General features: G+C 37.8%; 2 protein-coding genes across 4 annotated transcripts in view; one reads left to right on the top strand and one right to left on the bottom strand.

Annotated features, from left to right (window-relative positions):
* LOC129408284 (gap junction delta-4 protein-like) overlaps positions 1-1250 on the bottom strand; it is a 4373-nt gene extending 3123 nt beyond the window's left edge. The window contains 1 exon segment of the mRNA XM_055151431.1: positions 1193-1250. Within this exon segment, the coding sequence (XP_055007406.1) occupies positions 1193-1250 (58 nt within the window).
* Positions 1251-15097: 13847 nt separating this feature from the next.
* LOC129408314 (uncharacterized) lies at positions 15098-21308 on the top strand. Of its 3 annotated transcripts, none has more exons than XM_055151610.1 (5): positions 15098-15217; positions 19393-19479; positions 19861-20147; positions 20691-20969; positions 21037-21308. In XM_055151610.1, the coding sequence occupies exons 1-4, from the start codon at positions 15178-15180 to the stop codon at positions 20901-20903; spliced, it is 627 nt and encodes a 208-aa protein (XP_055007585.1). In that variant the 5' UTR covers positions 15098-15177; the 3' UTR covers positions 20904-20969; positions 21037-21308. The 3 variants fall into 3 exon arrangements, with proteins under 3 accessions (XP_055007585.1, XP_055007586.1, XP_055007587.1); XM_055151611.1 differs by having other exon boundaries at positions 15105-15217; positions 19408-19479; XM_055151612.1 differs by having other exon boundaries at positions 15105-15217; positions 19423-19479.
* The last annotated feature ends 2012 nt before the right edge of the window (positions 21309-23320 follow it).

Consider the following 23320-nt stretch of genomic DNA (forward strand, 5'->3'; position numbering starts at 1 on the left):
CAGGACTAAACCAGAACTAAACCAGGACTAAAACCAAAACTAAACCAGAACTAAACCAGGGACTAAACCAGACTAAACCAGGACTAAACCAGGACTAAACCAGAACTAAACCAGAACTAAACCAGGACTAAACCAGGACTAAACCAGGAACTAAACCAGGACTAAACCAGACTAAACCAGGACTAAACCAGAACTAAACCAGGACTAAACCAGAACTAAACCAGAACTAAACCAGGACTAAACCAGAACTAAACCAGACTAAACCAGGACTAAACCAGAACTAAACCAGGACTAAACCAAAACTAAACCAGGACTAAACCAGAACTAAACCAGAACTAAACCAGAACTAAACCAGGACTAAACCAGAACTAAACCAGGACTAAACCAGGACTAAACCAGGACTAAACCAGAACTAAACCAGGACTAAACCAGGACTAAACCAGAACTAAACCAGGACTAAACCCAGGACTAAACCAACCAACTAAACCAGGACTAAACCAGGAACTAAACCAGAACTAAACCAGGACTAAACCAGAACTAAACCAGGACTAAACCAGGACTAAAACCAACCAGGACTAAACCAGGGAACTAAACCAGGACTAAACCAGGACTAAACCAGAACTAAACCAGGACTAAACCAAAACTAAACCAGAACTAAACCAGGACTAAACCAGAACTAAACCAGGACTAAACCAGAACTAAACCAGGAACCAGGACTAAACCAGGACTAAACCAGGAACTAAACCAGAACTAAAACCAGGACTAAACCAGGACTACTAAACCAGAACTAAACCAGGACTAAACCAGGACTAAAAACCAAAGGACTAAACCAGGAACTAAACCAGGACTAAACCAGGACTAAACCTAAACCAGGACTAAACCAGGACTAAACCAACAGGACTAAACCAGGACTAAACCAGAACTAAACCAGGACTAAACCAGGACTAAACCAGAACTAAACCAGGACTAAACCAGGACTGAACCAGGACTAAACCAGGACTAAACCAGGACTGAACCAGGACTAAACCAGGACCAAAAGACAAAGGGTTAGGGGTTTATGGGGCTAACATGTTCCGGGTGATTCTAGTGAAGGTGTGTGGAGTTTAAAAACACAGTGGAGCACTTCCTGTATCACCACACGATGACATCACAAGGTGAAACAGAGTGTTTTGTGTTTGAGTTTGGTTCTTACCCACGAAGGACACGTTGTGGCTCACGGTGATCAAAACCAAGTCCTTGACTCCGACCATCTTCACTCTCCGCTCTGGTCCCAAGTCCTGGTCCTGGTCCCGGTCCTGGTCTTGGTCCTGGTCCTGGTCCAGGTCCAGTCCCGGTTCAGCCTGGTCCAGCCCACAGTCCTCCGTCTCTTTATGTCCACGGGTCCAACTCCGCTCTCTGGTCTAGTCCTCCAGCTCCAAATACTGGTTTAAGTCCCAGTCTAGACCTGGTTCAGACCGAGTCCAGAACTAGTCCTGGACCTGGATCTTGCTGAATGTTCATGTAGTTCTTGGATCTTGGGGTTTTCTTTAAAGTTTCACAGCTGTAAAAGTCACCTCAGTCCCGGTCTGGCCCTGGCTCAGTCTGGTCTTAGTCCTGGTCTAGTCCTGGTCTGGTCCTGGTCCTTGAGTCTGGTCCTTGAGTCTGGTCCTTGAGTCTGGTCTGGTCCCTTTAAGCCTCACGCCCTCTGAGAGTCGGGTTCCTGTTCCACACTGGTCTATTCTTATCAAGGACCAAGAGCATAACACACATACCAAGGACCTGCCCTCCAGTGTGTCAGGGGCCCTCCAGTGTGTCAGGGGCCCTCCAGTGTGTCAGGGGCCCTCCAGTGTGTGTCAGGGGCCCTCCAGTGTGTCAGGTGCCCTCCAGTGTGTCAGGTGCCCTCCTGTGTGCGTCAGGTGCCCTCTCTGTGTGTCAGGTGCCCTCCAGTGTGTGTGTCAGGTGCCCTCCAGTGTGTGTCAGGGGCCCTCCAGTGTGTGTCAGAGGCCCTCCAGTGTGTGTCAGAGGCCCTCCTGTGTGTGTCAGGGGCCCTCCAGTGTGTCAGAGGCCCTCCAGTGTGTGTCAGAGGCCCTCCTGTGTGTGTCAGAGGCCCTCCTGTGTGTGTCAGGGGCCCTCCAGTGTGTCAGAGGCCCTCCAGTGTGTCAGGGGCCCTCCAGTGTGTCAGGTGCCCTCCTGTGTGTGTCAGGTGCCCTCTCTGTGTGTCAGGTGCCCTCCAGTGTGTGTGTCAGGTGCCTTCCCGTGTGTGTCAGGTGCCCTCCAGTGTGTGTGTCAGTGCCCTCCAGTGTGTCAGGTGCCTCCCATGTGTCAGGTGCCCCGTGTGTCAGGTGCCTTCACCGTGTGTGTCAGGTGCCCTCCAGTGTGTCAGGTGCCCTCCATGTGTCGTGTGTGTCAGGTGCCTCCCGTGTGTGTCAGTGTGTGTGCCCTCCAGTGTGTCAAGTGCCCTCTGTGGTCAGTGCCCTCCGTGTGTGTCAGGTGCCCTCCAGTGTGTCAGGGGTGTGTCAGGTGCCCTCTCTGTGTGTCAGGTGCCCTCCTGTGTGTGTCAGGTGCCCTCCAGTGTGTGTCAGGGGCCCTCCAGTGTGTGTGTGTCCATTGTGTGTCAGTGCCCTCCTGTGTGTGTCAGGGGCCCCTCCGTGTGTCAGGGCCCTCATGTGTGTGTGTCAGTGCCCCTCCAGTGTGTGTCAGGTGCCCTCCAGTGTGTCAGGTGCCTTCCCGTGTGTGTCAGGTGCCCTTTCGTGTGTGTCAGGTGCCCTCCAGTGTGTGTGTCAGGTGCCCTCCAGTGTGTCAGGTGCCTTCCCGTGTGTGTCAGGTGCCCTCTCATGTGTGTCAGGTGCCTTCCCATGTGTCAGGTGCCCCCCTGTGTGTGTCAGGTGCCCTCCAGTGTGTGTGTCAGGTGCCCTCTCATGTGTGTCAGGTGCCCTCTCCAGTGTGTGTCAGAGGCCCTCCAGTGTGTGTCAGGGGCCCTCCAGTGTGTGTCAGAGGCCCTCCAGTGTGTGTCAGGGCCCTCCAGTGTGTCAGGGGCCCTCCAGTGTGTGTCAGAGGCCCTCCTGTGTGTGTCAGGGGCCCTCCAGTGTGTGTGTCAGGTGCCTTCCCATGTGTGTCAGGTGCCTTCCCATGTGTCAGGTGCCCCCCTGTGTGTGTCAGGTGCCCTCCAGTGTGTGTGTCAGGTGCCCTCCAGTGTGTCAGGTGCCTTCCCGTGTGTGTCAGGTGCCCTCCTGTGTGTGTACATGTGTATGATCCTGTTCTTAAATTTATGTATTTATGTATTTGTATTTATGTATTTGTATTTATATATTTATGTATTTGTATTTATGTATTTATGTATTTTATGTATTTATTGTATTTGTGTATTTGTGTATTTGTATTTATGTATTTGTATTTGTATTTATGTATTTGTATTGTATTTTGTATTTTGTATTTTGTGTATTGGTATTTTGTATGTGTATTTGTATATGTATTTGTATTTATTATTTGATTATGTATTTATGTATTTATGTATTTGTATACTTGTATTTGTGTATTATGTATTTATGTATTTGTGTATTTGTATTTATGTATTTTTGTATGTATTTGTATTTGTGTATTTGTATTTTGTATTTGTATTTTATGTATGTATTGTGTATTTGTATTATTTGTATTTGTATTTATTTATGTATTTTGTTTTGTATTTATGTATTTATGTATTTGGTATTTGTATTTATGTATTTATGTATTTTGTATTTGTGTATTTGTATTTATGTATTTATGTATTGTATTTATGTATTTATGTATTTTATGTATGTATTTGTGTATTTTGTATTTTGTATTTGTATTTGTATTTTGTATTTATGTATTGTATTTTGTATTTATGTATTGTATTTGTATTTATTTGTATTTTGTATTTGTGTATTGTATTTGTGTATTTGTATTTGTGTATTTGTATTTTGTATTTATGTATATTTGTATTTATGTATTTGTATTTGTGTATTTGTATTATGTATTTATGTTATTTATGTATTTATGTATTTGTATGTTATTTGTATTTTGTAATTTATGTATTTATGTATTTATGTATTTATGTATATTATTTGTGTTTTGTATTTTGTATTTGTATTTGTGTATTTGTATTTTGTATTTATTTGTATTTGTATTTATTTGTATTATGTATTTGTATTTGTATTTGTATTTATGTATTTTGTATTTATGTATTATTTATTTATGTATTTGTATTTATGTATTTGTATTTATGTATTTATGTATTTGTATTTATGTATTTGTATTTATGTACTTGTATTTGTGTATTTGTATTTGTGTATTTATGTATTTATGTATTTGTATTTGTGTATTTTTTTTTGTATTGTTTTTTTTGTATTTGTATTATGTATTTGTATTTAATTTATGTATTTGTGTATTTGTATTTATGTATAGTATTTGTATTTGTATTTTGTATTTGTATTATGTTATTTGTATTTGTATGTTATGTATTTATGTATTTGTATTTATGTATTTATTATTGTATGTATGTTTTATGTATTATTTTATTTGTATGTATTTGTATTTTGTATTTGTATTTGTATTTATGTATTTGTATTTTGTATTTGTGTATTTGTATTTATGTATTTGTGTATTTGTATTTGTATTTTGTATTTGTATTTATGTATTTGTATTTGTATGTTTGTATTTGTGTATTTGTATTTATGTATTTATGTATTTGTATTTATGTATTTGTGTATTTGTATTTATGTATTTGTGTATTTGTATTTATGTATTTGTATTTATGTATTTATATGTGTATTTGTATTTGTATTTGTGTATTTATGTATTTATGTATTTGTATTGTATTTATGTATTTGTATTTATGTATTTATTATTTTATTTATTTGTGTATTTGTATTGTATATTATGTATTTGTATATGTATTTATGTATTTATGTATTTATGTATTATTGTATTTATGTATGTATGTATTTTGTATTTGTATTTATGTATTTGTATTTGTGTATTTGTATTTATGTATTTATTTTGTATTTGTATTTGTATTTGTATTTATGTATTTGTGTATTTGTATTTATGTATTTGTATTTATGTATTTGTATTTGTATTTGTATTTGTATTTATGTATTTGTATTTTGTATGTATTATGTATTTGTATTTATGTATTTGTGTATTTGTATTTGTATTTTGTATTTATGTATTATTTGTATTTTATTTGTATTTATATTTGTATTTGTATTTGTATTTGTATTTGTATTTATGTATTTGTATTTATGTATTTATGTATTTGTATTTTGTATTTGTGATTTGTATTGTATTTGTATTTGTGTATTTGTATTTTGTATTTGTATTTGTGTATTTGTATTATGTATTTGTATTTATGTATTTGTATTTGTTTGTATTTTATTGTATTTGTATATTTTGTATTTGTATTATGTATTTGTATTTGTATTTTGTATTGTATTTGTATTTGTGTATTTGTATTGTATTTGTATTATTTATTGTATTTGTATTTTGATTTTTATTTTGTATTTTGTATTGTATGTATTGTATTTGTGTATGTATTTGTATTATGTATTTTGTATTGTATTTGTATTTGTATATTTGTATTATTGTATTTGTATTTGTATTTGTATTTGTATTATGTATTTGTATTTATGTATTTGTATTTATGTATTTGTATTTATGTATTTGTGTATTTGTATTTATGTATTTGTGTATTTGTATTTATGTTGTATTGTATTTGTATTTGTATTTGTATGTATTTGTATGTATTTTGTATTTATGTATTTATGTATTTGTATTTGTGTATTTGTATTTATGTATTTGTATATTTGTATTTATGTATTTGTATTTGTATTTGTATTTATGTATTTGTATTTGTATTTGTGTATTTATGTATTTGTATTTATGTATTTGTATTTATGTATTTGTGTATTTGTATTTGTATTTGTATTTGTATTTGTATTATGTATTTATGTATTTGTGTATTTGTATTTGTGTATTTGTATTTATGTATTTATGTATTGTGTATTTGTATTTATGTATTTGTATTTATGTATTTTGTATTTTGTATTTTGTATTTTGTATTTGTATTTATGTATTTGTATATTTGTATTTATATTTATTATTGTATTTGTGTATTTGTATTATGTATTTATGTATTTATTTGTATTTGTGTATTGTATTTGTATTTGTATTTTGTATTTTGTATTTATGTATTTGTATGTTTTGTATTTGTATTGTATTTGTATTGTATTTATGTATTTATGTATTTATGTATTTATTGTATTGTATGTATTATTTTTGTATTTATGTATTTTGTATTTGTATTTATGTATTTATGTATTTATTGTATTTGTATTTTGTGTATTTATGTATTATTTATTTGTATTTATGTATTTATGTATTTATGTATTTGTGTATTTGTATTTGTATGTATTATGTATTTGTATGTATTTGTATTTATGTATTTGTGTATTTGTATTTGTGTATTTGTATTTATGTATTTGTATTTATGTATTTGTATTTGTGTATTTGTATTTGTATTTTATGTATTTGTATTTATGTATTTGTATTTGTATTTGTATTTGTGTATTTGTATTTATGTATTTGTGTATTTGTATTTGTATTTGTATTTATGTATTTGTGTATTTGTATTTGTGTATTTGTATTTATGTATTTGTATTTGTATTTGTATTTTGTATTTTGTATTTGTATTATGTATTTGTATGTATTTGTATTTGTATTTGTGTATTTGTATTTGTATTTGTATTTTTATGTATTTGTATGTGTATTTTGTATTTGTATTTATTTTGTATTTGTATTTATGTATTTTGTATTTGTGTATTTATGTATGTGTATTTGTATTTTGTATATTTGTATTTGTATTTGTATTTGTATTTATGTATTTGTATTTTGTATTATTTGTATTTGTATTTGTGTATTTGTATTATGTATTTGTATGTATTTATGTATTTGTATTGTATTTGTATTTATGTATATTATGTATTATGTATTTGTTATTTGTATTTATGTATTTGTATTTGTATTTTGTATTGTATTTGTATTTTGTATTTGTTGTATTTGTATTTGTGTATTTGTATTTATGTATTTATGTATTTGTGTATTTGTATTTGTGTATTTGTATTTATGTATTTATGTATTTGTGTATTTGTATTTGTAAAAACTTCTTTCTCTTAATAAAAATGTTTGAAATCCCCCCACAAAAAGTTAAAAAAAGAAAAGTCCTCAAATGTTCCAAGTACAATGTGTGTGATGTTCACACAGTCACAGGACTGTGTGAACATCACACACAGTCACATGACTGTGTGTGATGTTCACAGTCACATGACTGTGTGAACATCGCACACTGTGTGTGATGTTCACACAGTCATGTGACTCACACATGGATCATCACAAGAACATTTCACTCTCATTTCACTCAGATGATTGAACATTGGTCCAGTTGTTATGTTCACGTGGAAAAAGTTCAATCTTGATCTTAGTGATGCAAACTCATGACACTGTGTTTCTTTAGTCGTACAGTTGCAGTACATTTGTTCAACCACTAGATGGAACCAACACACTCACCAACACAGTGTGACACAGTCTCCACACACAAGAGGAAAAGTGTGACACATCTGCCCGTCACTAGTTAATGTAATTGAATAGTTACTTTTACATTTAATATTTAAGAGCTATTTGGAGTTTACCTGGTCGTTAAACTGAGCTCATCCAATCAGGACAGAGCCTTTAAAAGAAGCTCACCTGTTCAGGAGGAGGTGCTGTGTGCGCAGGTTCTGCCCAGGCCTGTTTTGAGCCTTTTTTGACTTCTGTAAATACTTTTGTGTTTTTTTGGTCTGGAATAAATGCACTGGGATCTGCACATAACTCGACTCAACTTGACTCTGTTCCTCTGAAAGTTTCCACCAGACGATTACTTTCTCACACGACCATAAAACTGACATGAAATGATCTGGTTAATTAAAGCCTAAAGTAACAAATGCTGTTGTTACGTGTTCACGACACCAGGTCGTCTCTGTGTGTGCAGGTCCTGACCACACGTACACACCCCCAGTTCACACGGTGCTTCTTGTTCTGATCTTCGTGTGTTTCTTTCTCTGTTTTGGTCATTGTTGGTAAAATCATTTGTAAATGAATCGCGGCTGCGTCTGGACAACAGTCTGTTTCTGCTCTGGAGTCGTACAGCGCAGGTCAGACGAGTGTGTGACGAGTCTCATCCAACAGCCCGTAAACCACACCTGTGTGAACAGGATCCTCTACGAACACACGCTGGAACATCAGAGTGAAAAACATGTGAACAACTAGTTGATGAGTTTGTGGAAAGGAACATGTGCAGAAGTAAACATCAAGGCCAAAACTTCAAGTGAATAAATCTGATATAAAAGTGTATTGAACAGATACATATGTACTCGAGTTTATCAAACTGTTCACCTTTTTTTTTGTTCCATTTTTGGTTCTAAAGTTCCATCTGTTTTAAACAGACCATGAATGAAACATGGAACAAAAATTATTTCCCAAATTTCAAAGACCCAAAAATCATGTAAATAAATGTTTGTATTTCATCATATCTTGTGTTATTCCATCTTTGAACTGTTGATGAAGGGACAGGATTTTTTATTTTTTTTTTGTTTTTAAAATGATAAAAATGTTCTTGGAAGGACTGACATATTTTATAGAAATAGTTTCTTTCATTTTGAAGTAATATTAAAGTTTTCAGAAGAAAAAAGCAACAAATGATGTAAAATCCTGCACCTTCTACTTGTTTGTACAATTTTCCCTCCGTTACTTTTCCCTCCGTTACCATGAACTTTCTTAATAAAAAATCTCATGAGTCAAAAAGTCAGAGGTTTTTCAACCTAATCTTGTCCCATATGGTAGAAAACTATATGAAGCAAATATTCAAACCAGTTTGTTCAGGATATGGAAGTGAGAACCAAGAGTTATCACTGTTTGGATTTATTGTATTTCATTCCCTCCGTTACCGACATGAGTTTTTTTATTTTTTTGTCTTGAACTTGAAAGAATCTCACAGGTTTAACTTGACCCTGTTGGAGTGTAACTCTTTCCTACATTCTGATACTTTACTTATTTCAATAGTTCCTCTAGTTTCTGAATAAGAGACATTTGAATGTCAAAAATCTGCTCCTGTTTCCTCCGTTAACACTTGACCAAACTCAAGTGTCATTTAACGTACATTTGTCAAACTGTGTGAGAAACTGGGGACGTCTGTGGGCACATTCACACTGTAAGATGTTTCATGTTTGTGTCCCCTTACACACAGTGAAACAGTTCACATATAGACGAGGGTTTCCGCTTTTGAAAAAAACGATGCACTGAGAAACACTCTCCCCAGATGTGCACATCTGTAAAACAGTCCAGTCGGTCCCAGAGGAGGAGCACGTGTGTCTGTGCCAGTGTTGGAGTAACATGTTATAAAAGTAACGATTACAGTAATGCATTACTTTTTACTGTAACGCAGTAATGTGGCATTAAAGGGGAAAAATAGTCATATTTGACTCGGTACAAATGTCAGTAACGTGTGTTACAATGTTTTTTAACCTGGATTGAAATGGTGGGTTTTTCTTCATTCAAATTCGCTAAAATCACCTCGATATCAGCAGCGGTGAAACACCGGAGACGCCCCTCGTAGACCGTCAGGTGACCGCGGGCGAAAGGACTGACAAAGAACTCCACGCTGTTTAGACCTGGTTTAGACCTGGTTTAGACCTGGGTCAGTTCTGGTTTAGACCTGGTTTAGACCTGGGTCAGTTCTGGTTTAGACCTGGTTTACACTCGTCCCTCCCTCTATCGCAGTTCACTTTTCGCTGTCTCGCAGGTTTATTTTATTTATTTTTTTGTGCAATTTTGCATGCCCTGTTTTTTTTACATTGTATGAATGCATGTTTGCGTTCCTCCTGCTGCGTCCTGATTGGCCTGAGGGACTCCTGTCTCCTGTACAGTACAGAATGTGTTCAGCTGCCAAATTTAAATACATGTTCAGTCTGTATCAGTGTGATTCTGAAGTGTTGTATGTTTGTACGTTTTCTCTCCGACAAAACCCACGTCGACGAAACTTTCTGCACCGACAAAGTCTCCTGCCTCACACCAAAAGACAGAGGAAGATGAAACATCACACAAAAAGTTGGACTTCTGGACACGCTGAAGGAAGGTAGAAGTTACACACTGTAACAGAGTCTTGCACCAGGTCTTGTACCTGCAAATAGTTGATGAAATCAGGACCTGGAGCCCGAGCAGCAGAGAGTCTGTAAAGAACAATCAGACGCTCTGACCTGCATGAGGAGCAGAGCCGCTCCTTTCTCCTGCGTCACCTTCAAGACCGACCAACACTGAGTCCTGTTTAGTCCTGTTTAGACCTGGTTTAGACCTGTTTCACCTGGTTTAGTCCTGGTACTAAACACTGGAGTAAAACTCAAAACAGAAACAAACACGGTTGAGGAACTTTACTCTTGACACGCTCGCTCCTGATTGCTCGTTGTTCCATGACCTGGACCAACTGTGACGGAATGAGCTGTTTCGGAAAGTTTATATCTGATTTGAGTTACGAGAAAAAACACAAACCACTTGTCCAGGTTCAGACCTGTTTAGACTTCACCAGGTTCCTGGATCCTGGTTTAGTCCACCTGGTTTCAGTTTAGTCCTGGTTTAGTTTTCCTGGTTTAGTCCTGGTTTAGTCCTGGTTTAGTCCTGGTTTTCCTGGTTTAGTCCTGGTTTAGTCCTGGTTTAGTCCTGGTTTACCTGGTTTACCTGGTTTAGTTCCTGGTTTAGTCCTGGTTTAGTCCTGGTTTAGTCCTGGTTTAGTCCTGGTTTAGTCCTGGTTTAGTCCTGGTTTAGTCCTGGTTTAGTCCTGGTTTAGTCCTGGTTTAGACCTGGTTTAGTCCTGGTTTACTGGTTTAAGTCCTGGTTTACCTGGTTTAGTTTACCTGGTTTAGTCCTGGTTTAGTCCTGGTTTAGTCCTGGTTTAGTCCTGGTTTAGTCCTGGTTTAGTCCTGGTTTAGTCCTGGTTTAGTTTAGTCTGGTTTAGTCCTGGTTTAGTCCTGGTTTAGACCTGGTTTAGTCCTGGTTTACCTGGTTTACCTGGTTTAGTCCTGGTTTAGTCCTGGTTTAGACCTGGTTTAGACCTGGTTTAGTTCCTGGTTTAGTCCTGGTTTAGTCCTGGTTTAGACCTGGTTTAGACCTGGTTTAGTCCTGGTTTAGTCCTGGTTTAGACCTGGTTTAGACCTGGTTTAGTCCTGGTTTTAGACCTGGTTTAGACCTGGTTTACCTAGTTTAGTCCTGGTTTAGACCTGGTTTAGTCCTGGTTTAGTCCTGGTTTAGACCTGGTTTAGTCCTGGTTTAGTCCTGGTTCAGTCCATATACAGCACAAAAGTTATTTTGGTGAGAGTAACTAGTAACAAATGTAATGTAATAGTGCAATAGTAATGCAAATAGTAATTAATAGTAATGTAATAGTAATGCAATAGTAATGCAATAGTAATAGTAATAGTAATGCAATAGTAATGTAATAGTAAATAGTAATGCAATATATGTAATGTAATAGTAATTGCAATAGTAATGCAATAGTAATGTAATAGTAATGCAATAGTAATGTAATAGTAATGTAATAGTAATGCAATAGTAATGCAATAGTAATGCAATAGTAATGTAATAGTAATGTAATAGTAATGCAATAGTAATGCAATAGTAATGTAATAGTAATGCAATAGTAATGTAATAGTAATGCAAATAGTAGTAATAGTAATGTAATAGTAATGCAATATAAAGTAATATAATAATAGTAATATAATGTAATAGTAATAGTAATGCAATAGTATGTAATGTAATGTAATAGTAATGCAATATAAGTAATAGTAATAGTAATGTAATGTAATGTAATGCAATATAATGTAATAATGTAAATGTATGTAATAGTAATAGTAATGCATAGATGTAATAGTATGTAATAGTAATAATAGTAATGTAATAGTAATTAATAGTAATGCAATGTAATGTAATAGTAATGTAATAGTAATGCAATAGTATGTAATAGTAATAATATAATAATAATATAATGTAATTAATAGTAAGTAATAGTAAATAGTAATGCAATAGTAATGTAATAGTAATGCAATAGTAATAGTAATAGTAATGTAATAGTAATAGTAATAATAATGCAATAGTAATGTAATAAGTAATGTAATAGTAATGTAAGTAATGTAAGTAATGTAATAGTAATAATAGTAATGCAATAGTAATGTAAATAAGTAATAGTAATGTAATGTAATAATGTAATAGTAATGCAATAGTAATGTAATAGTAATGTAATAGTAATGTAATAGTAATGCAATAGTAATGTAATAAGTAATGTAATAGTAATGCAATAGTAATGCAATGTAATAGTAATGTAATAGTAATGCAATAGTAAGTAATGTAATAAGTAATGTAATAATAGTAATGCAATAGTAATGTAATAGTAATGTAATAGTAATGTAATAGTAATGTAATGCAATAGTAATGCAATAGTAATGTAATAGTAATTAATAGTAATGTAATAATGTAATTAATAGTAATGCAATAGTAATGTAATAGTAATGCAATAGTAATGTAATAGTAATGCAAGTAATGTAATAGTATGTAATAGTAATGCAATAGTAATGTATAGTAATGTAATAGTAATAGTAATGTAATAGTAATAGTAATAGTAATGCAATAGTAATGCAATAGTAATGTAATAGTAATGTAATAGTAATGTAAGTAATGTAATAGTAATGCAATAGTAATGTAATATAGTAATGTAATAGTAATGTAATAGTAATGTAAGTAATAATAGTAATAGTAATAGTAATGCAATAGTAATGTAATAGTAATGCAAGTAATGTAATAGTAATGTAATAGTAATGCAATAGTAATAGTAATGCAATAGTAATGTAATAGTAATGCAATAGTAATGTAATAGTAATGTAATAGTAATGCAATAGTAATGCAATAGTAATGTAATAGTAATGTAATAGTAATGCAATAGTAATGCAATAGTAATGTAATAGTAATGTAATAGTAATGTAATGCCTTACATTTTAAATGCAGTAATATTGTAATGTGACTAATGACTTTGAGACGACAGTAACAGGTCATAAATAAAACATTAGAGTTTGACAGGAACTTGCCCAACAGAGTCTGAGCCGCTTAAAGGAGGTTGAACATGAAAGTCATTGAGTGTTTTAGTGAGGTTTGTATCATGAGCTGCTCTGTCAGTCGTGTCTCATGTGTCTCACTGTTGGTTTGCTGCGTCTGATGAGGAGAGACTCAAGTGTCTGTTTAAATGTCATGTTTTTAAGTTGGCCCAGTTTGTGTTGAAAGTAAAACGACACTTTATGTTTGATGTGTGATCTGTCTGCTGATTTTTATGTGTCTTATAAACTAAATGGTGCATGACACTGAACAAGTACAATAAACTCAACTCAACTAAACTATAACGACCAAAAAGGTGAAACAAACAGGAGGAGGTGACAACACTGTGAACAAAAAGTTGGTGATGAAGAGATGCTGGTTATGAGAGAAAATGTCAGTAACCATGGATACGGTTGTGAAAATATTCAGGAGAAATGTTTCAAAGAATTTGACTAGAGAAATGAACAGAAACATGTTCAGTGTTTTGTTGGATAACGGACACAGAATCACTTTGTACTTTTACTTTGTGGCAGAGACTTGAAAAGGACAGAAAATGTTTTGCTGCTGGAGGAGAGTTTGACAAATCACACAGTTCAGTGCTAAATTTAGAAAATGTAAAAAGTGTCACAGGGCAGGAAACAGGTTTTTGATGTGATGAAACTCCACAGGAAATGTACATTAGTTGATCTGCGTCGTTATGACAAACTTTATACAAGTATAATCCACGTTTCAGTGTGGAGGATAAATGTCATGGAGATTATAAATGTCATGTGGAGGAAGAAAAAAAGGACTCAGAGGAAAAAATCTGTGTGGGTTTTTTTTTTTTTGCTGCTGCTGTTAATGATGATTTAATAATAATAATAATAATAATAATAATAATAATAATAATAATCATCTGTATTTGACGATATATGAATCAATCCATCGTCACATGGTTCATCTTTATCTCTGTTAGACTAAATGTGAGTTGTAAAATGTGATTTGGAGTTTGCTTAACTAAAAAAAAAAAGAAACTTATAATACAGATTCATGAAATAATATAAAACAGTTTTGTTTGCACAGAAATGTATTTTAAAAATATATGAAACAATATGTAGAAACAGATTGACCGACTTTATATTATTATAAATGTTCAAATATACGAGGAAGTTTAGTCCTGGTTTAGTCCTGGTTTAGTCCTGGTTTAGTCCTGGTTTAGTTTACCTGGTTTAGTCCTGGTTTAGTCCTGGTTTAGTCCTGGTTTTCCTGGTTTAGTCCTGGTTTAGTCCTGGTTTAGTCCTGGTTTAGTCCTGGTTTAGTCCTGGTTTAGTTTAGTCCTGGTTTAGTCCTGGTTTAGACCTGGTTTAGTCCTGGTTTAGTTCTGGTTTAGTCCTGGTTTAGTCCTGGTTTAGTCCTGGTTTAGTCCTGGTTTAGTCCTGGTACTAAACACTGAAAATGGATTTACATTTTAAAAACAGTAAAACTCAGGCAGAGCGACGTTAAAAAGAGGATATTATATATTTTATATATATTTTATATTAGGATATGATATAAAAATAAAAGTTTGTTTCTGTGTCTCGTGTTTTAACCCTGTTCCTCATCAGAAACACGCCTGAGGAGGTTGGACACGTCGTCCACGTCGGAGGACTTTACTCTTGACACGCTCGCTCCTGATTGGCTCGTTGGTTGCCATGACGACCTGGACCAACGTGAGCGGATGAGCTGTTTCGGAAAGTTTTATATCTGATTTGACGTGTTCGTCTTTACGAGAAAAAACACAAACCATCAAGATAAGAAGGTGTTAAAAAACAGGATGCTCAAAGAGCAGACTCAGGTTCAGACCTGGTTTAGACCTGCTTCAGTCCCAGGTCAGTCTTACTTCAGTCCTGGTTCAGTCCTGGTTCAGTCCTGGTTCAGTCAGTCTGGTTCAGTCCTGGTTCGGTCCTGGTCCTGGTTCAGTCCTGGTTCGGTCCTGGTTCAGTCCTGGTTCAGTCCTGGTTCAGTCCTGGTTCGGTCCTGGTTCAGTCCTGGTTCTGGGACATGTTCCTCAGGGTGATGCTCCGGTCCCTCTGGTGTTGGGGTGAGTTCTGGCTTTTTTGGCTTTCAGATTTTATTTGATGAACAGTGGAGGAAATAAGTATTTGATCTGTTGCTGATTTTGTAAGTTTTCCCACTGAAAAAGGAAAGAACAGTTTATAATTTTAATGGTTGATTGATTGATTGTTTTTTATTTGGAGTTTGTGCCAAGAGAGAAACAATAATCATGTTACTACATGTACATTGTAAACAACAGAAAAACACATTTCTCGAAAAGGAGGAAAGAAGAAAAACTTATATGAACCCACCTCTTCTGAACATTGATCACGCAACTTAACAAATATTTACATAGAGCAAAATCAATTACATATTATACAAACAAAATATAATTTTAACACCAAAATTTATTTTTTGCATTTTGTACTGTACATGTGTATATATATAAAATATATATATACATGTAATATATATATGTATATATATATATATATATATATATATATATATATATATATATATATATATATATATATATACACACACATATATACTTTTTTTTAAGAGGTTTATTTATTTATTTACTTTTTATTTTTTATTTTTTCAGTTTTGTGAAACAAACAAACACAAACCCTGGGGCAGTGTTCTGTTGTTATAAGGATGTAGAAGTCAAGTCTCTTTATGTTTATATTTCAACCATTTTGTCCAGTGTTTCATGAAGAAATGTCCTTTGAGACGTAGAAAAAAAGTCAGTTGTTCCATGGAGAATATTTCTTCTGTAATGTCGAGTCACTGATTCACTGACAGTGGGTTTTTTTTAAGCAGCTTCTTGTTATTGTTTTTTTTTTTTTTTTATGTCAAAGTCAGAATCTTAAAAAGGTTCTGTCCCTTTTTCCATCTCCTCTCCAGACAGAAGGTCCAACAAAAATATCTTCAGGTCCTTGGGGACGACATAAGTCAAGATTGTATCTGTTTTTTCAAACACATTATCCCAGAATGATTTTAATTTGATTTTAATTTTGTACATGTATTAAAAATCTGAGAGTGTTTGGTGTTTGAGCGACCGCACCGTCTCCAACAAAGAGAATCTGACCCTTGAGCTCTGGAAGGAATTTGAGGAGTAATAAAGAATCGTATAAAACACTTCCACCTGAATTCCCTCCACATTTTGGAGCGAGTTGGTTTTTGTTGTTTTGCTGCACGTCAAAAGTCAATCATCCTCTGATAAAACAACACGCTGCTCTTCCTCCCATTTAGATTTAACATAAAATGTGTTATTACCCTTTTGTATTTGCAGCCCTTTATAAAGTTTACAGACAGATTTGCTGGGCAGAGTTTTATAAATATATAGAAAAGCAATATTACTGTTGTCATCTTGGTTTATTTCTGTGTTGTAAAAATGACGAACTTGTAAATATCTAAACAAATCTGTGTTTTCCAAGTTGAATTCAGTTTTCAAATTTTCAAACGATTTAAAAGTTTTTCCCTCCACAAACGTTAATCCTTTTTCTTTCCAAGATGAAAAAGTTGAGTCTGTATCACTCGGTTGAAACCTTGAGGAGGAAAAGGGCCAGATCAAGATTCCAACTGCTTTCGACAGATGATATTTTCTAATAACTTCATGTCATGTGAGCAGAGTTTTCTCCACGATAGTTTCTCCTGCTACACACTTTTATTTTTCCTCCTAGTTGTGACGTCAGTGGAGGGTTTCCCAAATTCAACTCTATTTGTTTCCATCCTGCTTCAAAATCAGGAGAACACCAGCAAACTATGTTTCTTAGTTGGGCTGCATAATAATATTCTTTCAGATTAGGGACAGACAAACCTCCACATTCTTTACTAATCTGGAGAGTTTTGAATTTGATCCTTGGTCTGGTACCGGCCCAAATAAATCTCAATATTATCTTGTCTTGGATTGAACTGAGAATCTGAAATTCTAATTGGTAATGACATAAAAAGATAAAGAAATCTTGGCAAAAGGTTGAACTTCACCGCTTCTATTCTTGTGGTAAAATCCAGTGTCAAAGATGACCACCGGGTTCTATCTTTCTGAATTAAATCCATTATTTTACTACAATTGAAGGTAAACAGATTATAAAACTCCTGTGAGATAAAGACTCCCAGATATTTGATTTGTTTTAGTTCTCCAGTTACTTGGAGAGTAGTTGATTGTTAAAACTTGTGTTTTAGTTATATTTATGTCATCAGGATTCTGGAGGTATGTGGAGGTTTGTCACGATGTGCGTTTGGTTTGGTAAATGTGCGAAGGCTAAATCCCACTGCAAAACCAGCAAGAGAATGTGACTCCAGATAGGAACTTGACAAAACAGGTTTTAAAATCCTATTCCTAATCCTAACACTATTACACCCATTTTTCTTACATCCATCTGTTCAGGGTCGAGGTGTGAACCCACGATTAAAATTTGAGTGAAATCGGCCAAAGTTTGTGTGATTTGTGGATTTTACCAATGGAATAACATGAGAGTTTATGTCATCGCTATGGCAACACCAAAAATATGACATGGGTGTCACTGACTTTTGGATGGGGATGTCAAAATTGAATTTTGTGCCAAATTTCTGAAACTTATTACATTTTGTTTCAATCTATAGGGGGCGCTAATGCACCAAATTAATATTTTTCACATTAAGTAGCTTCAGGGCAGAGAGTTTAACAACTGTTTCAAATTTCATTATAATCAGAGTTCGTTTGAGCAAATGGGAGCAATTTGTAAATTTGCAAAAATCTCCAAAATTGTGTGAATTTTTTTGTCGCTTCACTGCCCAGAGAAAATGTGGACCAAATTTGAGCCTCAGTCCTCAGAGGTGTTTGTAAAAGCTTAGCAAAGTTTAAGCCAATATTAATTTCATGACTGTAAGTGCAATTTTTGTGTGTGTGTCATTCGTATTCCCTCATGCATTTGAGAGTCGAGCCATTTTATTTATTTTTGGAAAATGGAAATAGCCAAAACTTAGAGAAGCGTGAGTTTTAACAGGTGGCAAAATTTCAGGACTTTTCATCATTGTTCAGTGGGTGAAAAAAGGGAGAGTTGGTTAGGAGAAAAAAAAAATAAGAAAAAGAAGAAAGAAATTCTGACATGACAACAAAGTTCTGCTTTTTTTGGCCGACAAACTATACATTTTTGGAAACCTCTGGCACATTGCTACGTCATGGCGAGGGTCCCTGGTCACTATGGGCGAGTCATGTCGCGCCATTTCACTTTCCGCCCACTAGGAGCATCGCTTTGTGATACTAACAGGCCCTTCACCAGCTTCTGCCGCTCGGGCCTAAAAATAATAATAATTCGAGCAAAAACAATATATTCAAAAACATTGGAACAGCATATTATACATTTTTTGAAAACTCTCGACCTTCCCCATGTCACCGTGGGGTCATTGGTGAGTGACGGGTGCGTCTGCACCATCTCGTCGGGGTCGCCCCCTGACCTCCCATTGACTTCCATTCATTTTAGCAGTAGTAAATATGGCTCAGGTCTTGGGCGTGGGTTTCTGTGATACTGCTGTTTGTTCCGGGGGCGACCGAGAGGACGAAGCTGCACGACGTCCTCTCGCATTCGCCCAAGCGCTCATCGTTGCCCATTGGCTCCTCGTAGTGAATAGGCCTTACGGGGCTCGGGCCTAATCATTTTCACTCTGCCTCAGTCTAAAAGAGGCGACACAAACGGTCAGATCCAAAAATAAAACTATAGAACACTTTAGGATTCTGAGTTTTGCCTGTGACATACAGACTGTGGTTCTTCTGTGCATCCAGCGCCCCCTGGTGGTGACTCTGAGCCCGGGCCCCTCTACAGCTCCACTCCAGTCCTCTGTATATTTTTACTTTCTAATATGACAACAAAAACATTTTTATTTGAATTTAAACCTGCCTCTTTTCATGTTTCTGTTTTTATATGAAAACACGATGACAAAGTTGTAATAAGTTATAATAATAAGAAATAATAATAATAAGTTGTAAGTTCTTCCATTTGTGTGGAAACGACAGAGCAGAGCACGATTAAAGCCACGTTTGTGTTTGTGTGTGAGGACAGGGCACCCTGTGACATCACTGTGTGGTTAAATAAATCAATAGAGACGTGAGGAAAAGGAGCTTTTTCCTCTGAGATAAAGTGTGTGAAGCACAGAGACGTCACACCACACTCTCCTCCTGTCCCTGCACTTTAACACACAACACACCACAGTGTGTAACATCAACTCTGTGTGCAGGGGTCCTGTGTGCAGGGGTCCTGTGTGCAGGGGTCCTGTGTGCAGGGGTCCTGTGTGCAGGGGTCCTGGCAGAAAACAACTCGGCAGGTAAGAAGCAACACACTCACACAGACCAGGAGTCAAACCCACAACACAGACACACCTGTGTGTGTGTGTGTGTGTGTGTGTGTGTGTGTGTGTGTGTGTGTGTGTGTGTGTGTGTGTGTCTGTGTGTGTGTGTGTGTGTGTGTGTGTGTCTGTGTGTGTGTATGTGTGTGTGTGTCTGTGTGTGTGTGTGTCTGTGTGTGTGTGTGTATGTGTGTGTGTGTGTGTCTGTGTGTGTGTGTGTGTCTGTGTGTGTGTGTGTATGTGTGTGTGTCTGTGTGTGTGTCTGTGTGTGTATGTGTGTGTGTGTGTGTGTGTGTGTCTGTGTGTGTGTGTGTGTGTGTGTGTGTGTGTGTGTGTGTGTATCATTGTGTGTCTCTTCAGACTCTTTCAGTGTGAGGCTGGTGGGACCCAGTCGCTGTGAGGGGGAGGTGGAGTTTCAGAGACCAGGTCTGGACTGGACTACAGTGGATCCATCGTCTGTGACTCTTGGGTTTGGGGCCAGATTGTGTTCAGCGCTCGACTGTGGCACTGTTCTGTCTGTGGAGAGAAAAACAGGTCCAGAGAGAAAAGTCCTGACTGTTTCTAACAACTGTGAAGAAACATCTGTGAGTCGCTGCTTCAAAACTGAAACATCTTCCTCACGCAGAGTCTGGAGCTCAAGTGTTCAGGTGAAAACTACACTCCTATTGGTTCAGAGTGATGATGTCACACATGTGTGCGTCCTATTGGTTCAGAGTGATGATGTCACACATGTGTGTGTCCTATTGGTTCAGAGTGATGATGTCACACATGTGTGCGTCCTATTGGTTCAGAGTGATGATGCAGTCCACAGATGATGATGTCACACATGTGTGTCCTATTGGTTCAGAGTGATGATGTCACACATGTGTGTGTCCTATTGGTTCAGAGTGATGATGTCACACATGTGTGTGCGTCCTCAGGTTCAGAGTGATGATGTCACACATGTGTGCGTCCTATTGGTTCAGAGTGATGATGTCACACATGTGTGTGCGTCCTATTGGTTCAGAGTGATGATGTCACACATGTGTGCGTCCTATTGGTTCAGAGTGATGATGTCACACATGTGTGCGTCCTATTGGTTCAGAGTGATGATGTCACACATGTGTGTGTCCTATTGGTTCAGAGTGATGATGTCACACATGTGTGCGTCCTATTGGTTCAGAGTGATGATGTCACATGTGTGTCCACAGAGTCGGTGCGGTTGGTCTCGGGGTCCGGTCTGTGTTCAGGATCAGTGCAGATCTGGGACGGGTCCTGGACCGGGGTCTGTGACGGGGACTTGGACCAGCGGGGGGCAGAGGTGCTGTGCAGGGAGCTGGACTGTGGGGCTCCTTCTCTCCTCCAGGGGGCGCTCTCTCCTCTGGGGCAGACGTTCCACTGTGAGGGCCATGAGTCTGCTCTGATGGACTGTCCCCGCTCCAACTCAAGGACCTGCTCCTCTGGAGCCACTGTCAACCTCACCTGCTCAGGTAAAGGGGCGGGGCTTCAGTGCTCAGGTAAAGGGGCGGGGCTTCACTCTGTCTCTTGTCTGTTCAGAGCCGCTCAGGTTGGTGGGAGGAGCCAGTCGTTGTTCTGGGACTGTGGAGATGAGAGTCAGAGGAAAGTGGAGACGAGTGTTTGAGTCCTATGGACCCTATGAGAAGGAGGCTGCGGTTGGTGTGTGTAGAGACCTGAACTGTGGCTCTGCTGTTTATGGAGATCGCAGAGATGATTTTCCAGTGGGTCCTGTGTGGTGGGTCTCATCTGACTGTGTGTTGAAGTCTTCAGTGAGAGGATGTGTCTCTGGCTTCTTCTTCTTCTGGGGGTCTGGACGTGGTGTGTTCAGGTAAAAGTCTGATCTTACATTTTTCTGTCTCAGATGTTTTTTCTAGTTGCTCCAGACGAGTGTCAGGTGTAAAATGTGTGACGTCCAATCAGAGTTTAGATCACACACACACACACACACACACACGTCTCACAACAGTAATAACTATATTTACCACAGATATAAATCTGCACTACAGTGATGATGTCACACATGTGTGCGTCCTATTGGTTCAGAGTGATGATGTCACACATGTGAGTGCGTCCTATTGGTTCAGAGTGATGATGTCACACATGTGTGCGTCCTATTGGTTCAGAGTGATGATGTCACACATGTGTGCGTCCTATTGGTTCAGAGTGATGATGTCACACATGTGTGTCCATGTGTGTCATGTGTCCTATTGGTTCAGAGTGATGATGTCACACATGTGTGTCCTATGATGTCACACATGTGTGCGTCCTATTGGTCAGTGATGATGTCACATGTGTGCTCCTATGGTGATGATATGTCACACATGTGCGTCCTATGTTGGTTCAGAGTGATGATGTCACACATGTGTGCGTCCAGAGTGATGTACACATGTGTCCTTGGTTCAGAGTGATGATGTCACATGTGTGTCCACAGAGTCGGTGCGGTTGGTCTCGGGGTCCGGTCTGTGTTCAGGATCAGTGCAGATCTGGGACGGGTCCTGGACCGGGGTCTGTGACGGGGACTTGGACCAGCGGGGGGCAGAGGTGCTGTGCAGGGAGCTGGACTGTGGGGCTCCTTCTCTCCTCCAGGGGGCGCTCTCTCCTCTGGGGCAGACGTTCCACTGTGAGGGACATGAGTCTGCTCTGATGGACTGTCCCCGCTCCAACTCAAGGACCTGCTCCTCTGGAGCCACTGTCAACCTCACCTGCTCAGGTAAAGGGGCGGGGCTTCACTGTCCAGGTAAAGGGGCGGGGCTTCACTGTCCAGGTAAAGGGGCGGGGCTTCACTGCAGGTAAAAGGGCGGGCTTCACTGCTCAGGTAAAGGGGCGGGGCTTCACTGCTCAGGTAAAGGGGCGGGGCTTCACTCTGTCTCTTGTCTGTTCAGAGCCGCTCAGGTTGGTGGGAGGAGCCAGTCGTTGTGCTGGGACTGTGGAGGTGAGAGTCAGAGGAGAGTGGAGACGAGTGGATGAGGCCTTTGGCGTCTGGGACCCACAGGACACAGCTGGTGTGTGTAGAGACCTGAACTGTGGCTCTGCTGTTTATGGAGAAGAGAGAAGTGATTTTCCAGAGGGTCCTGTGTGGACGGTCTCACCTGACTGTGTGTTCAAGTCTTCAGTGAGAGGATGTGTCTCTGGTTCAGACTTCTCCTCTAAGGGTGTGGAGGTGAAGTGTTCAGGTAAAAGTCTGATTTGATATTTTTCTGTCTCTCAGATGTTTTTTCTAGTTGCTCCGGACGAGTGTCAGGTGTAAAATGTGTGACGTCCAATCAGTGTCTCAAAACAGTAATATCTATATTTACTACAGATACACAGAAGTGGATAAAATTGTTTTTACTCCTCTGGTAATGAAAGAAAAATCTACAATTTTTACTGAAATAACTTGAAACTAAGAAAAGCAATAATAAATAAAAATTTCCTAAAAAATAACCAATGAAAATCAGACAATGTTTTTGTTTCTGTTGTTCAACACAGTTATTTAACCTGTTCCCACCTCATTTTGGCGTGTGCACAATAGTTATACATACACAAATGTCATAGCTTCCATCCATCCATCCATTTTCTTCCGCTTATCCGGGGCCGGGTCGCGGGGCCAGCAGCCTAAACAGGGACTCCCAGACTTCCTTCACCCCAGACACGTCCTCCAGCTCCTCTGGGGGAACCCCGAGGTGTTCCCAGGCCAGCCGAGAGACATAGTCCCTCCAGCGTGTCCTGGGTCTTCCCCGGGGCCTCCTCCCGGTGGGACATGCCCGGAACACCTCCCGAGGGAGGCGCCCAGGAGGCATCCGGAACAGATGTCCGAGCCTCAACTGGCTCCTCTCGACGTGGA

Source organism: Boleophthalmus pectinirostris, unplaced genomic scaffold (assembly GCF_026225935.1).
Source record: "Boleophthalmus pectinirostris isolate CB_2022bp ecotype Guang Dong unplaced genomic scaffold, ASM2622593v1 HiC_scaffold_16, whole genome shotgun sequence".
In the NCBI taxonomy this organism is placed as follows: domain Eukaryota; kingdom Metazoa; phylum Chordata; class Actinopteri; order Gobiiformes; family Gobiidae; genus Boleophthalmus; species Boleophthalmus pectinirostris.

Excerpts from the sequence above, each read along its gene's own strand:
- LOC129408314 (XM_055151610.1), top strand. The coding sequence starts at position 15,178 with ATGTTCCTCAGGGTGATGCTCCGGTCCCTCTGGTGTTGGG. Across the intron at positions 19,480-19,860 it reads GGCAGAAAACAACTCGGCAG|ACTCTTTCAGTGTGAGGCTG; the intron begins GTAAGAAGCAAC and ends GTGTCTCTTCAG. Across the intron at positions 20,148-20,690 it reads TCTGGAGCTCAAGTGTTCAG|AGTCGGTGCGGTTGGTCTCG; the intron begins GTGAAAACTACA and ends GTGTGTCCACAG.